General features: G+C 44.6%; 1 protein-coding gene across 2 annotated transcripts in view; it reads left to right on the forward strand.

Moving 5' to 3' along the window:
- tspan4a (tetraspanin 4a) overlaps positions 1-12917 on the forward strand; it is a 62874-nt gene that overhangs the window by 22300 nt on the left and 27657 nt on the right. The window contains exon 2 of one of the 2 annotated variants that reach the window (XM_048262535.1): positions 7631-7710. In XM_048262535.1, coding sequence (XP_048118492.1) covers positions 7648-7710 — 63 coding nt within the window. In that variant the 5' untranslated portion in view covers positions 7631-7647. Of the gene's footprint in view, positions 1-6192; positions 7711-12917 lie in introns of those variants that run through there. The other variant, XM_048262534.1, reaches the window with a different exon arrangement.

Here is a 12917-nt window from a genome sequence, read left to right on the forward strand (position 1 = left end):
ATGATGTCATTTTGGCGATGATATATATTTAGAAAGAACTCTGAACTAATAAAACGAATAATGGCCAACATATAAATGGTCTGAATGTCAACAATCTACAAAGAAACATTGAACAGATAGTGCTTGGTTAATTTGTTAGAACTCCAATTGCAGTGTGTCTTTGAATTTCAATAATATACCTCTCTGAAAGTGAGAGACATGCTGATTTTCCTTTCAAATAAGAATAATAAGAGCTATTTTTTGTAAGGAATGGAATGGATTGATGTGCTGAATGCTTTTCAAGGCTAATGGAAACCATTCAAACCAAAGGAAATTCTCTGGAGAAGAATAACAAGAATAATACCTTCTTTTCTTCTTAGGTAAATGTGTATTTTAAGAGCATGCAGTTTGAAAACTAAATAATGTTATCTTCAACAACAAAGGTAATGGTGCCCACAATCACACACAACCGGACTGTGTATTATGTATTTCTGTCTGGCTTTCTTTTTTAACATGCAAAGGTTGCAATTTGTGGTGATGATTGAAATTCTAGTACATCTCAGTGAGTGATGCAGAAATTCAAATAATGATGTAATAGGCTTTGAGTAGAGACATCACATCCCATCATTTGTTGTCTACACTCTGAAGGATCTGTGTATAGGCAATAGAATTTTCCATTGGTACTTGTGGTTTAGGTGTATGGCAGCTTTAGTGCTCCCTATAGCAGGTAACACGGCTGTTTAAAAAAATAAAATAAAATAGAAAGTCGATTGTGACAAAACAAAATCAACGGCATATTGTGCTGTGAAGGTAGGCCACTTACGGATACAAGGTATTGTATGCTATGTGACGACACGTGTTCCAGCTGTCCCCTGTTCTGATTATATCTTTTGCCCAGTTGTGGTATATTGGTTAATCTAGCTTGTTGATTAGCAGAAAGCGCATGTTGTGCTGTGGAGGAATACCTATACCGATCCCGTGTACAGCATGCAGCGCATGTTGCAGCCATCTCCAGCCTACTGTGCATTGCTGTTGAATCCTGCATCATCATGTATTAATAAGGTTTGGTTTCCCATTGCCTGCCCTGGGAAGTCCTCAACCAATAGCAGAAGGACACTTTAGCATCTTACTGTGTAAAGCTGAAGTATACATATGCTTTCTATGCCAGAGTTGAAAGCTTCAAAATGTTGCTTGTTTTTTAACTTTAGTGTTGTTCATACATTCCCATCCCATTAAGACCTAGGTACACCCAGTCCAGTGCATGGGGGCAGCCGTGGCCTACTGGTTAGCGCTTCGGACTTGTTACCAGAGGGTTCCCGGTTCAAACCCCGACCAGTAGGCACGGCTGAAGTGCCCTTGAGCAAGGCACCTAACCCCTCACTGCTCCCCGAGCGCCGCTGTTGTTGCAGGCAGCTCACTGCGCCGGGATTAGTGTGTGCTTCACCTCACTGTGTGCTGAGTGTGTTTCACTAATTCATGGATTGGGATAAATGCAGAGACCAAATTTCCCTCACGGGATCAAAAGAGTATATATACTTATACTTATACACTGTTTGGACCTTGGTAATAAATAGGAAAAACAAATATGGGTGGGTCAATGTTGTTCGGCCTCTTTTTTTTTGTCAAAGTTCACAAGCCCATAGTGCAAGAACTAAACCATGTAGGAGGCTCAAATTTTGCATGCTGGTACATGACTTTTTGTGAGAGTGTTTCTACGTATCTCAATAAGGAACATAAATCAAGAGCCTATGTGGAGTACAAATATATCTTCTGAAGGCCTAAACAGAGCCCAGCCAAAAACTCCAATAAAATTTTGATCAAATTTGAGGGACAGCTATGACCATGCAGGTCATCCAGACCAAATGCTATATACTATTCCTATTTATGTACCAGCATGCAAAATGTGAGCCTCCTACATGGTGTAGTTCTTGCACTATGGGCTTGTGAACTTTGACAAAAAAAAGAGGCCAAACAAAATTGACACCCCCCTCCCCCCGTAAAACTGGCTGTATCTTGGAAAGTATTGATCTTACATAAAAGTAATTTTACAGTGTGTCTCCTGGGTAACATAGGTACATAGGTTTCAGAATATTTTGAGACCTAAGTGCGTGGGCCCTGGTTGAATTGATGTGGAATGACCCATAAGCATCATTAAAGCCACATTAGTATCCTAACACTTGAACAAGTTAGTCCTTTCACTTGACAATATTATAATGATATAATGTTCTGATCTAAAATAAGATATTTTTAAATTATTTCAGATATTAAGGGATTTGGTGATGGTATGATTTTCATCTTTCTTTTCACAACTTTGGTATCACACCTCTTTCAGGTCCTGCCACTGGTGTACTGATAAATGAGATAGACAGCATGTATGCTCAGTGCCATGTCTTTTGAAAGTGCTTGACCTGCTGTGTTACTAAAGTGACAAAAGGGCAACATTTTTATTCATATTAAGAGTAAACAAACCCTGTGTGGCTCGATGAAACCACCAAACCTGGTAGGATATCTGCTGTTGTGCACTTCTTTTTTATGTATTTATATTCTTATTTATTTATTTTTTTGGCCTACAGCCATTCTCCCATGTCATTTCACGCTTCTCTCACACAGTGTTTTGCTCAGTTCAATTCTCTCATGTATTACTTATGTGTATAGATTCTTGGCAATTTTGCAATTGGGGATGAACTGCTCGTTGTGTTTAGATGTTGGATAGATATTGCAAGCCTGGAGAGATCCTTATTGGCCTTAACCTAGTCTCTCCCTCAACCTGAAATGCTCCATCACTATAATAATGACTGTTAAGAGCAGCGTATTAGGAGTATATAGTATAGTATATATTCTCTTTTGTTCCTGCATTTATCCCAATCCGTGAATTAGTGAAACACACTCAGCACACAGTGAGGTGAAGCACACACTAATCCCGGCGCAGTGAACTGCCTGCAACAACAGCAAACAACACTTCAGCCGTGCCTACTGGTCGGGGTTCGAACCGGCAACTCTCCGGTTACAAGTCCGAAGCGCTAACCAGTAGGCCACGGCTGCCCCCACTGCACTCCTCACTGGGGATTTTTGATGTCTTGATGTGGCACATTAATCAAAACTTAGTCTGTATTTCTATGTAGCGGCACACAGTTTTAATTATTCATTAAGCGGACACAAATATATTGGCCTACAAGTAACCCAACTGTCTAACCAGCTTATGTCAAACACAATTCCAGTGTTATATACTGTACGAGGCACTTAAGGAATCATTGCTCATCCTCTTGGTGAACACAGCTCCACAAGTGGATGGATGGGAACACCAAATTCTGCAAGGATGGGTATGGGGTATTAAGGGGTTGGATGGTGTATAAACAGGTGGGTATGGGGTTCTAAGTAAGTAAGTAAGTATTGTATTTATATAGCGCATATAAAGGGGTGGGGATGGGGTATGACGTATTAAGGAGTTGGGTATTAAGGGATGGGTTAGAAAGGGATGGGGATGGGGTATTAACGGATGTGGATGGGGCATGAAGGAATAGGGGTGATGGGGGGGGATTAATTGACCACGGGCCCTGTCACTCATACACGGCACTGTAGTGGTTGATTGAAATGGTATCTCAAAGGTCAGTTGCCTTCAGTCTAACAACAAATGATGTGAGTGAGGACATTGCTAATATGATGGATGTTCCTTTATTACTGCAATATCCTGCTAGCAGTACATTCCTATGTTAATTCCTAAGCCTTCTTTATCTCTCTGTATTGCTCTAACTTTCATTAATTTACTGTTTACCTCGACATTTGTCTACATTTTTCAAATTTCAAAACGATAAATGTTTTGTTTTATCTGTCCCTATGATGTATGATATTGGCTTGCCTTCTGTCAAAATAGTACTCAAAGTCAAAGTAACCACAGATGCCTAATTTAGTGTCAATAATACTGAATATAACATATAGGGTTATATAGGGCGCTGAAACAGCAAAGCTGTATCCTGGTGCCTTAAACATATTTTACAGTCTACATCTCCTTTAGCAGTAAAAATTGTTCTTCAAACCCACACAAGGCAGAGAGAAACTTCAAAGACCTCCTCATAGCCTTTTTGTAAGTAGGCCAATCTTTAGTAAAGATTCCCACTGGTTCTAAATATCTGTCCCTCCATCTTCTCAAAACGGAGGCCAGTTGACTAAAATTACTAACGTGTCGATTAATGTATGTATTATTTATGGGATGTTTGAATGATAACCTACTTAAGATCCATCACACCATATATAATTCATTTATATGATATTTTCCTATGGTGACGCTCATGATTCTTAGTTTCTATCCTTAAGTGCCCCCCCCTTTTTTTTACACTTTTTCGGCTAGGCAGAAGTACCCTCTTTCAAAACAGAGATGCAATTGGAAATGCTCCAGGTCTTCCTTTCAATATGTGAAATACATTGCAATCCAGTGGCTGCCTGACACAAACAAATGAGTAACACTTTTTCTGCATGGTTTGTTATGTTAGCGAATTAAACTGTTTTAAGGCAGTATTCACAAAGTAATGCTGTAAGATGTAGCCCCAAATGGAAGGTTTCCATAGGTGATCTGTTTGAAAAGACAGGGCAAGATGGGTGGGGAAGATGAGTAGTGAAGAGGAGAGAGCATTAAGTGTGGTTAGGGAGAGAGTGTGAGAGGGAGGGAGTGCGAAAGGAAGGGAGTGGAGAGGGAGGGAGGGAGGGAGGGAGGGAGAGAAAAGCACAGGCAGTTCTCTTAATGATGCCTCTCGGATTAGTGTCCTAGGCTGTGAAAGGTTGCAGAGTGTCACTCTAAATGAGGACTGCTCTCTGAGAAAGGGAGGATGGGGAATTAGAGATAGAGAGGGCTGGCTGTGAGTCATTACATACCACTTGCAATCTGCTTTTTCTGCAGCAGATTCTTAGTGCAGTGTGTTCCATCAATTCTGGCAATTACATTCAAGGGGTGTCAGTTTGTCTTTTTTTGGTTATGCACTCCTGCTCGTAATTGTCCACTGTCGGAATTGTGCTGTGCTTACTTGTCCGCACAGAGGCATTTGTAAGCGAGCCCGCATTGTTTGCCAACAGGACATGCTGTGAAATCTGATCACACGCTGACACATGCTTCACAGCCTGCGCGGCTCAGTGGGCTACCTGTCTCTTTAAGCAACGCACGCCAGCATATGAATGGGGGTGGGGGCAGCAGGCGAAAGTCACGCGTGCCACAGCAAAAAAGAAAACACGTCAGCCTTTGGACCACCACTTCAGATTGCACGGTCAAATCAAAACACTCGTTTTTTCAGACAGAGCCTCCTGATTACACATCCGCGTGCAAATGAGAGGCTTGCAATCTCAGTGATTGACGGCTCCCCTGACAGCAGTTCTCAGGCTGCCACATGTGATGAGCTGCGTGAAGTGAAATATTATTTTTTTCTGTGTGTGTGTGTGTGTGTGTGTGTGTGTGTGTGTGTGTGTGTGTGTGTGTGTTGTTAGAGTGTTTGGTTTAAACAGAGTTTGTGCTGCAAGGACCGCTCCAGCATGGGGAGGGAAAGACGCACAGGGAGAGAAAGAGAAGGGGATGGAGAAAGAGAGAGAGGCAGAGTAAATGAGAGAGAGAGGAGAAAGAGTGAATGAGAGAGGGAGAAGAGAGAGAAAGACAGAGTGAGACAAAGTGAGCGAGAGAGAGTGAAAGAGGCAGAGTGAACAATAAAGGGACAAAAGAGAGAGATTGAGAGAGAGGGAAGGAGAAGAGAGATTGAGAGGGGGAGAGAGAGGGAGCAAGTGGCAAAGTGAAGGAGGAATGAGAGAGAAAAGAGAGAGAGAGAGCAAGAGGCTGAGTGAGGAGAGAAAGTGAGTGCATGAGGCAGAGTGATGTAGAGAGAGAGAGAGAGAGAGAGTCTCTTGCGCAGGAGTAATGTGCTGCATGGAACTGGTGCGATAACGGAAGCACTGGTTTCCTTTGTGTGTGTGGTCACGGGAGAGGAAGTGTAAGAGACAGGACGAGGCAGATGAAAGGGATTGGCCGCTCGCTGTAGGGGCGTGTCTCCGGTCTAAGTGACTGCTAGGATACTCCTCCTTCTCAAGGTTTGGGGACAGTTACCGATGAAGAGGGGAGCCTCTTGTGCTGTGTGTGCGACAGAGGGGTTTGTGGGCGTCTATGCACGCGCGTGTGTGTGACACCGCATAGGGTGGAGGGGAGGAGAAGGAGGAGGGGAAGCCAGAGAGGGAGGGAGGGGAGAGAGGGAGAGAGAGAGAGAGCTCCAGGCTTTAACTGGACTCCTATTATAATGCTGCAGTCTGTTTTTTCTCCACTGCAAGGAAAGCATCCACCTTTTCCACTCGGTGTCTCTGGGGTTGAATTTGACCCCTCAAGGCAACTACCTGTCCTCATCTACCTGGTGAGGAGACACAGGACGTACAGCTGAAGAAGGAAGAAAGGGACGACACTTGGAATTCCTGTCAGAAGAACGGTTGAGATCCGAGGCTGGGACCATTGGGAAATAAAACCAAGACTGAGTGTGTGAGAGAAAGAAGGAGTGTGTGTGTGTGTGAGAGAGAGAGAGAGAGAGAGAGGGAGAGTAGCATAAAGATCAGAAGCAGGCAGCAAAGAACAAGCTGAAGCACTGAGCTGAGGAGGACCACAGACCGGTGAAACGGAAGCAGGCAGCCTGCTGGGGTACCCACTGCATGCTGAGGACATCTCCGTGAAGAAGCAGCCACTGGAGCTACAGGAACTCTTTTTACCTGATTTCAGATGGATATACATGTTTTTTTCTCTCATGCTATATCTGTATTCAGTTCTTATACAACCTCACAACCTTTATTCCTGTAATTTGTTTTATTCATTCATTCTGTTCTTTTAACTCAAACTTTCTGGTAACTGTTTTAAATGTATTTGTGTTAGTCGACGTGTCTGTGTAGACTTGCATGGGAGAGTTGTTGTGAGTGAACAGGGGCGAGCTTCAACTATAAAGCCCAGCTGAAGCGTTTCAAAGAGCTGCCAGAGCACCTGCCAGAGCCCAGCCCACAGGAGCTGTTCTCACTCTCAAAGTGAGAGGAAACTGGCTAGATTAGAAAGGCGCATGAGTGTCAGAAACGGATTTCAAGAGAAGCCTGAAGCTTTACGGACATTTTAATCTCATGGAATTATACGCTGGTACCAGACAATTACCACCATAGATCTGAAAGCTGTTGTTTTAATCTACGTGCCTGGTTGACTGGCAAAACACACCTTCCCTGTGGCACGACCAATGATGTAAACTTCATTGCTTTTTTTTAGAGTCAAGCTTTTCAGAGAAGGGGTTTTTGTGGAGACGTTGAGCTGTTAGTGGAAAGGGGATTGGGGAAGGGTCCGTTTGCATTCTCCTCGCTTGTGACTTCACCTTTATCGATCTGGGGATCATCTGGCCTCTGGGGGCCACCGCGCCGGGCCCCAACCCCAAGATGCGGCGCTCGAGCACGGATGAGACGCCGTACCGGCGCAGTCCGTCACTGGACAGCAAGGCAGGCTCACCGCCGCTGCGCTACAGCGGGGAGTACGAGTACCGCAGCTCGCCGTTCACCTTCGGCTTCCGGACCACGCCGGGTCCGCAGGCGGCCAAGGGTCGCTACACGTCCACGCAGGGCAGGAAGTACGTGGTGTTTTACCTGGACCTCTCTTTCATCTTCCTCCTAGAGCTGCGGCGCTGCAGGATGGCAGAGGGCTGCATGCGAGCCCTGCGCTATGGCATGGTCTTCTTCAACCTGCTCTTCTGGGTGAGTGCCTGTGTTTACCACTTACTATCTCTCGACCTCTATTGGTGTGTGTGTGTGTGTGTGTGTGTGTGTGTGTGTGTGTGTGTGTGTGTGTGTGTGTGAGGAAATGGGCAGTGTGACGGAAAGGTAAGGACTGGTTCAGTTATTTATTTATGAGTGGATGAATGTATATCACAGATGATGTAAAGAAGTTTATCTGTGTTCTGTAAAAGTGCACAATACTCTCTCTCTCCATCTGTGTCTCCCTCTTTATCCCCCTCTCTCTCCCTCCCTCTCCCTCTCTCTCTCCCCCTCTTGCTCTCTCCTGTCTCTTTCTCTCCCTCTGTATCCCCCCCTCTCCCCCCCCCCTCTCTCTCCCACTCTATCTCTCTTTCTCTCTCTCTCTTTCTGCATTTTCATGCAAGGCTGATGTAGATCGTTGTGCTTTAGTGATCGAAATTAATCAATGTGTGGATGTCCCCTAGTGATTCTTGTTTTTTTTTTTAATTAAGTTAGATCTGAGATAGCTCTGTGAGGGGTTATGCTATTTCTCTTTTCCATTTCTCCTTTAAAATGCATGCATTGATAATACTCCTGCAATACCTCTCAGTGCCTTGGCCCTCACACATCCCATATCACATCCCCTATTATGCATTGGCACCTGCCTCCCTTGCCTCTGTCTGTCTGAGATATTTACATTGGTCACAGCCCCTGATAATATCTCTCTGCCCTTGGGAGGGGAGAGCGAGTGACTCAGTCAGTCAGATTAAATCAGACAGTCTGCCCCTCTCACTTCATCTCAGCCTCGGTGACACACAGTGGCCCGTGTTCCTCAAAACCAGATAGCCCCTTTACTCATCTCCTCCTCTCCCCTCAGTGCACCTGCCTTTCTCAGTGTGTGTGCCAAGCATGCATGCGTGGGTGGGTGGCTGTTTGTGAAGGGGCTGTGTGTGTAGGTGTGTGTGTGTGCGCATGTGTGTGTGTGCGCGTGTGTGTGTGTGTGTGCGTGTGTGGTGTGTTTGTACGCATGTGTTTGAGAACGTGGACCAGTACATCAGTGTGTACATAATGTGATTCTGTGGAGTTGTAAATATAGTGCCCTTTTTGCTTAGTGTGCAGGTGTGCACCTTATTTGGTAATAAAACGCAGCCTTTGACAGTTCTTGAATTGCAATCTTGCCGCAATCTCCTCAGGTGAGAGCCAGTCACCCCAGAGCTCTTTAAATCAGAGACTGTCAGGAGCGGGTCAGCTCATTTATGTGATTTGGGGGGGGTGGTCAGCAGCTGGTGGAATTGGGTCGGCTCAAGCGGGATAAAGAAAGGGCTGGTTGGGTAAATCAGGGGAGTGGTGACTGTCCCCCCCAGATTAGTGTTGATGCACGTACCACCGCCTCGTAGCCTTCTGTGAGTCAGAGAAGCCCTTAATAAGCTGAATTGGGCCAAGTACACAAGTACATAGACGAGGCAGGGTGCCCCTTTCAAAACAGCAGGTCGTTTCTTTTGTATGAATGAGTCTTCTTATTCACATGTGAACACACACACACATACACACATACATACACACACACACACACACACACACACACACACACACCCGCATATACACACACACACACATTCATACCTTGATGAAGCCATTAACAAACATGCTCATACACATCCACCACATTTATTTTCATCTACTAGGGCGCAATAGATAACAATGTGATCATTCTGTTGCCACAGCCCTGTAGACATGATACAGTATGTCGGAATCTGTGGGAACATCGCTAGGATTAACACAACACTTTCAGCTTTTGTGTTTATCCACTTTCCTACATTAGACATTCAACTCCCCGGAGGTCTCAATACATTTTAAATATTTTAACATTCTCACAATCTGACCAGAGTGAGGCATATAGCCCGGAGTGGTCGAACTCCCACTGAACTGGACACATGGGTATCAGTAATTTCCTGAAGAGCCGCTGAACAGGCAGCGAGAGAAAAGAAGATAAAGCCACCATTTCCCACAGCCAGTGGTGGCAGAGCTCCGATTTGGGGTATAAATGACTTAACTGTGGAATTACACCAACAATGCCCCCCAAAATATCTGCGGGTTCTTGGTGCTAATGCATTGCTCTAATCGCACAGCTTGCAGCCGACCCCCGTCGCGTCCCGGAGAGCTCCCAATCAGCCACTCAATTACTGTCACTCTGTAATTGGACTTGTTAATGTGGAGCTGGCATTTTCACACGTTGGAACCTGGGGCTGTGTGTGGGGAGAGATGGAGAGAGAGAGAGAAAGAGAGAAAAGGTGAGAGGTGGGAGAAAGGGGAAAGAGGGAATAAATAAACATAATAAACAAACATCCTAACAAAAGGGGAAAATTACAGGAGTGGTGGAAATAGATCAAGTCTGAAGTTCTATCCATGAATGTTTGTGTTCACTTGTCTGCTTAAGTGGGCCAAAGCACAGCAGTCGACAGACTCCATAAGCACATATTGAGCAACCATAGGCAAGTTATGTCCCCTTTGATTTACGATGATCAATGCTGTTCTGGCATTTGTGCCGTGGTTCTGGTCGATCACTTCTGTCCCATGAAGGATTGCACTGCTCTGATAGGGTTGGGGACGGAGGCGGGGGTGAGGTTATCTGGCAATGTCTTGTTCAATATTTCCTCTTAACAATAATGCCACTGTTGCTCAGCATCCAAAGCAATGGCTGCATTATGTTTTATGTTCCTGTGGTCTTGATGAATAGAACTAAGCCAACGCCAGATCCAAAGATTTTCTGGCATATTTAGAAGCTGCTACAAGCTTCTGGTACAGCTTACTTTTTAGTCCTTAATGTTGGACTAATAGCATTTGTTACCATTTTAAAGAAAACAGCAGACGGTCACAGCACATGCTTCAAGGGCTGTTTTCTAAATGTCAACTTTCTCTTTCAAACATTATGCTGCACACGGCCGACATTGAAATCAAAATGACTGTTCCCTCTGGAGACCAATCCAAATCTTAACCTTAAGAAATCTTTCAGTGGTGTTCCCACTAAAAGCACCAAGAAACTCTTCCATAACACAGCTTTTTACATAATTGGACCCAAAGCACACATAAATGCACCTTCCCCCATTTGGTCTGTCGCAATTCTTTTCTTACATTGACAAGGTTGAAGAAGGGAGCCGAAGATTTCGGAAAATCTAAACAGCGTGCATTAGTATCAGACATCAATCGACTAGACGTCAGAACTCTATTGAAGGCATTTTGCATAAAATGTAAAATGACTTTCAAATTCCTCTACAGTCTAAAGTATGTACAAACTAACTATGCACCAGTCTCAAATGAAAGAATGAAAAAGAAAAACATGAAAGTGTTGTTGGATCACAGTCTCTTCAGAAAGTGAGTTTCATGGTCTGTGTCCTTGTAACCTTTGCTGGCTCAGTACTGGCATGCTGGGGGAAAGGAAGGCTTTCAGGGGCTTGACTAGATACTGTAATGATCAGATGAAACAGAGTGTGACTCACCTGAATGGACGGCTCTTTGTGAACTTTGAGCTTTTGGGCGGCAAGGGCAGGAGCTAATGTCAATACATATGAACAGGGCAACAAATCACAACGCAACGCAACGCAACAGAAATGCCACAGGCAGGGGCCTGGAATGGCAGCTACATAAATCTAATTTGGTGAAACAATCCCGTAGAGTATTTGTCCGGCTGTGACCTTGATCTCGAGGACCTGTTGTCTGGACACATACTAAACCCATTTCATTAGATCACACTGTATATATTGGCATCACTAAACGCAATGTCAGTAATGACATTAGTTGCATAGCATTGTGAGTGCTTGTTTCATTGAGTGTTGTGTCGTGTGTTTGTGTGTGTGTCTTGGGGGCTTGGTGGGCAGAAAGTCTGAAGCAGGCTTGATGTCTTGTTCTCAGATGGTTTGGTTGGTCATCACAGCGCAGGGAGTCACCGTTTGCCAGTGCAGGCTGCCAGAAAAAGACGAGCCGCCTGAAGCTATCCAGCACACTTTCATCCAGGCAACACATTGGCTGCCTCAGACTCCTGGATGCCTGAAATGTTGGCCATCACGCTCCAGATGGTGCATGAAGGAAACAAAACAAAATTGATCAACAATGTCTGAAGTGACAGTGTCCTCGAATCTTTGTGAATGAGCCCCCGCGCTAACGACAGAAGGGTTGAGATCCTGCACAAGATGCCGCTCAATCTCCCTGTGTTGTTGCAGATGTGTGCCTGGCATTTCTGGAGCATTTTTCAACAGCGGCTCATTGAGCCCAAACCTAAGATGCCTTCAGTCTTAATGTTGTGATGTGATTGGATTCGGAAGTGTTATACAGCACCATTAGCCTGTCGCTAATGGAGTAAATCAATCTTCAAGTAGATTTGGAATAGGTTTTTCAATATCTCATTGACTATAGTTGCGAAATCTGTCCTTGTTGGGTTAAGGATGTAAAATTGTTTTGTGGATACATCATGTTTATCCCAATGAAGAGAGCAAGGTCAGAGTTAAAAGCTCAAGTGAGGAAACACAAATCAAGCCATTTTCTCTCATCTCACTCTAGATTGTACATCATAGTTGACTTAAACGGAGAAGAGAAGAAGAACCATCTAGTCAGCCCCCATTGCTGAAAATATTGTCCTTTGTTTCTTGATCGTTTCTTGGCTGTGGGCAGAAATCTATAGCATCGGTAATCCATGTGCATTGTGATGACGCCTCTGTGTCACACTGTTCCTGTGAAATTGGTGCAGCAGAGAGTCGCTCTGTCTCCACACAGCGTTTAAATCCCCTCACAGCGTTTAAATCCCCTCACAGCGTTTCTCCCTCACCTACAGTATCATGTCTCACATGAGAGAGGCAGAGACAGCCGTACACGCTGTGTACCCCTCTCTGTCTCTGCCCCCTTCATGTATCTACAGAAATGAGTTAAATCTCTATAGGCCACACCATCTCCGTTGCAGTAGCAGAGTTGTGAGCGAGGCGAGCAGCCTTTTCTCCATGCTGGTGAATAAACAAGTGAGTGACATTGATCCCTCAGCAGCTCTGGGCAGCTTGGGATATTTTTTTTTTCCCGGGGAGATCTGGATGCCCAAGCAGTCTCTTATCGCTGCAGTAATGAAAAGGAATCAATGTTGATTAAAAATAGCATCTAAGTCAGCAGAACAACTCTTAAGACACTGGGTGTACACGATTTGCTGTGCGCTAAGAGGCTGCGGAGTGTTTAATGTGTAAAACACC

This window comes from Alosa alosa, chromosome 14 (assembly GCF_017589495.1).
Source record: "Alosa alosa isolate M-15738 ecotype Scorff River chromosome 14, AALO_Geno_1.1, whole genome shotgun sequence".
In the NCBI taxonomy this organism is placed as follows: Eukaryota; Metazoa; Chordata; class Actinopteri; order Clupeiformes; family Clupeidae; genus Alosa; species Alosa alosa.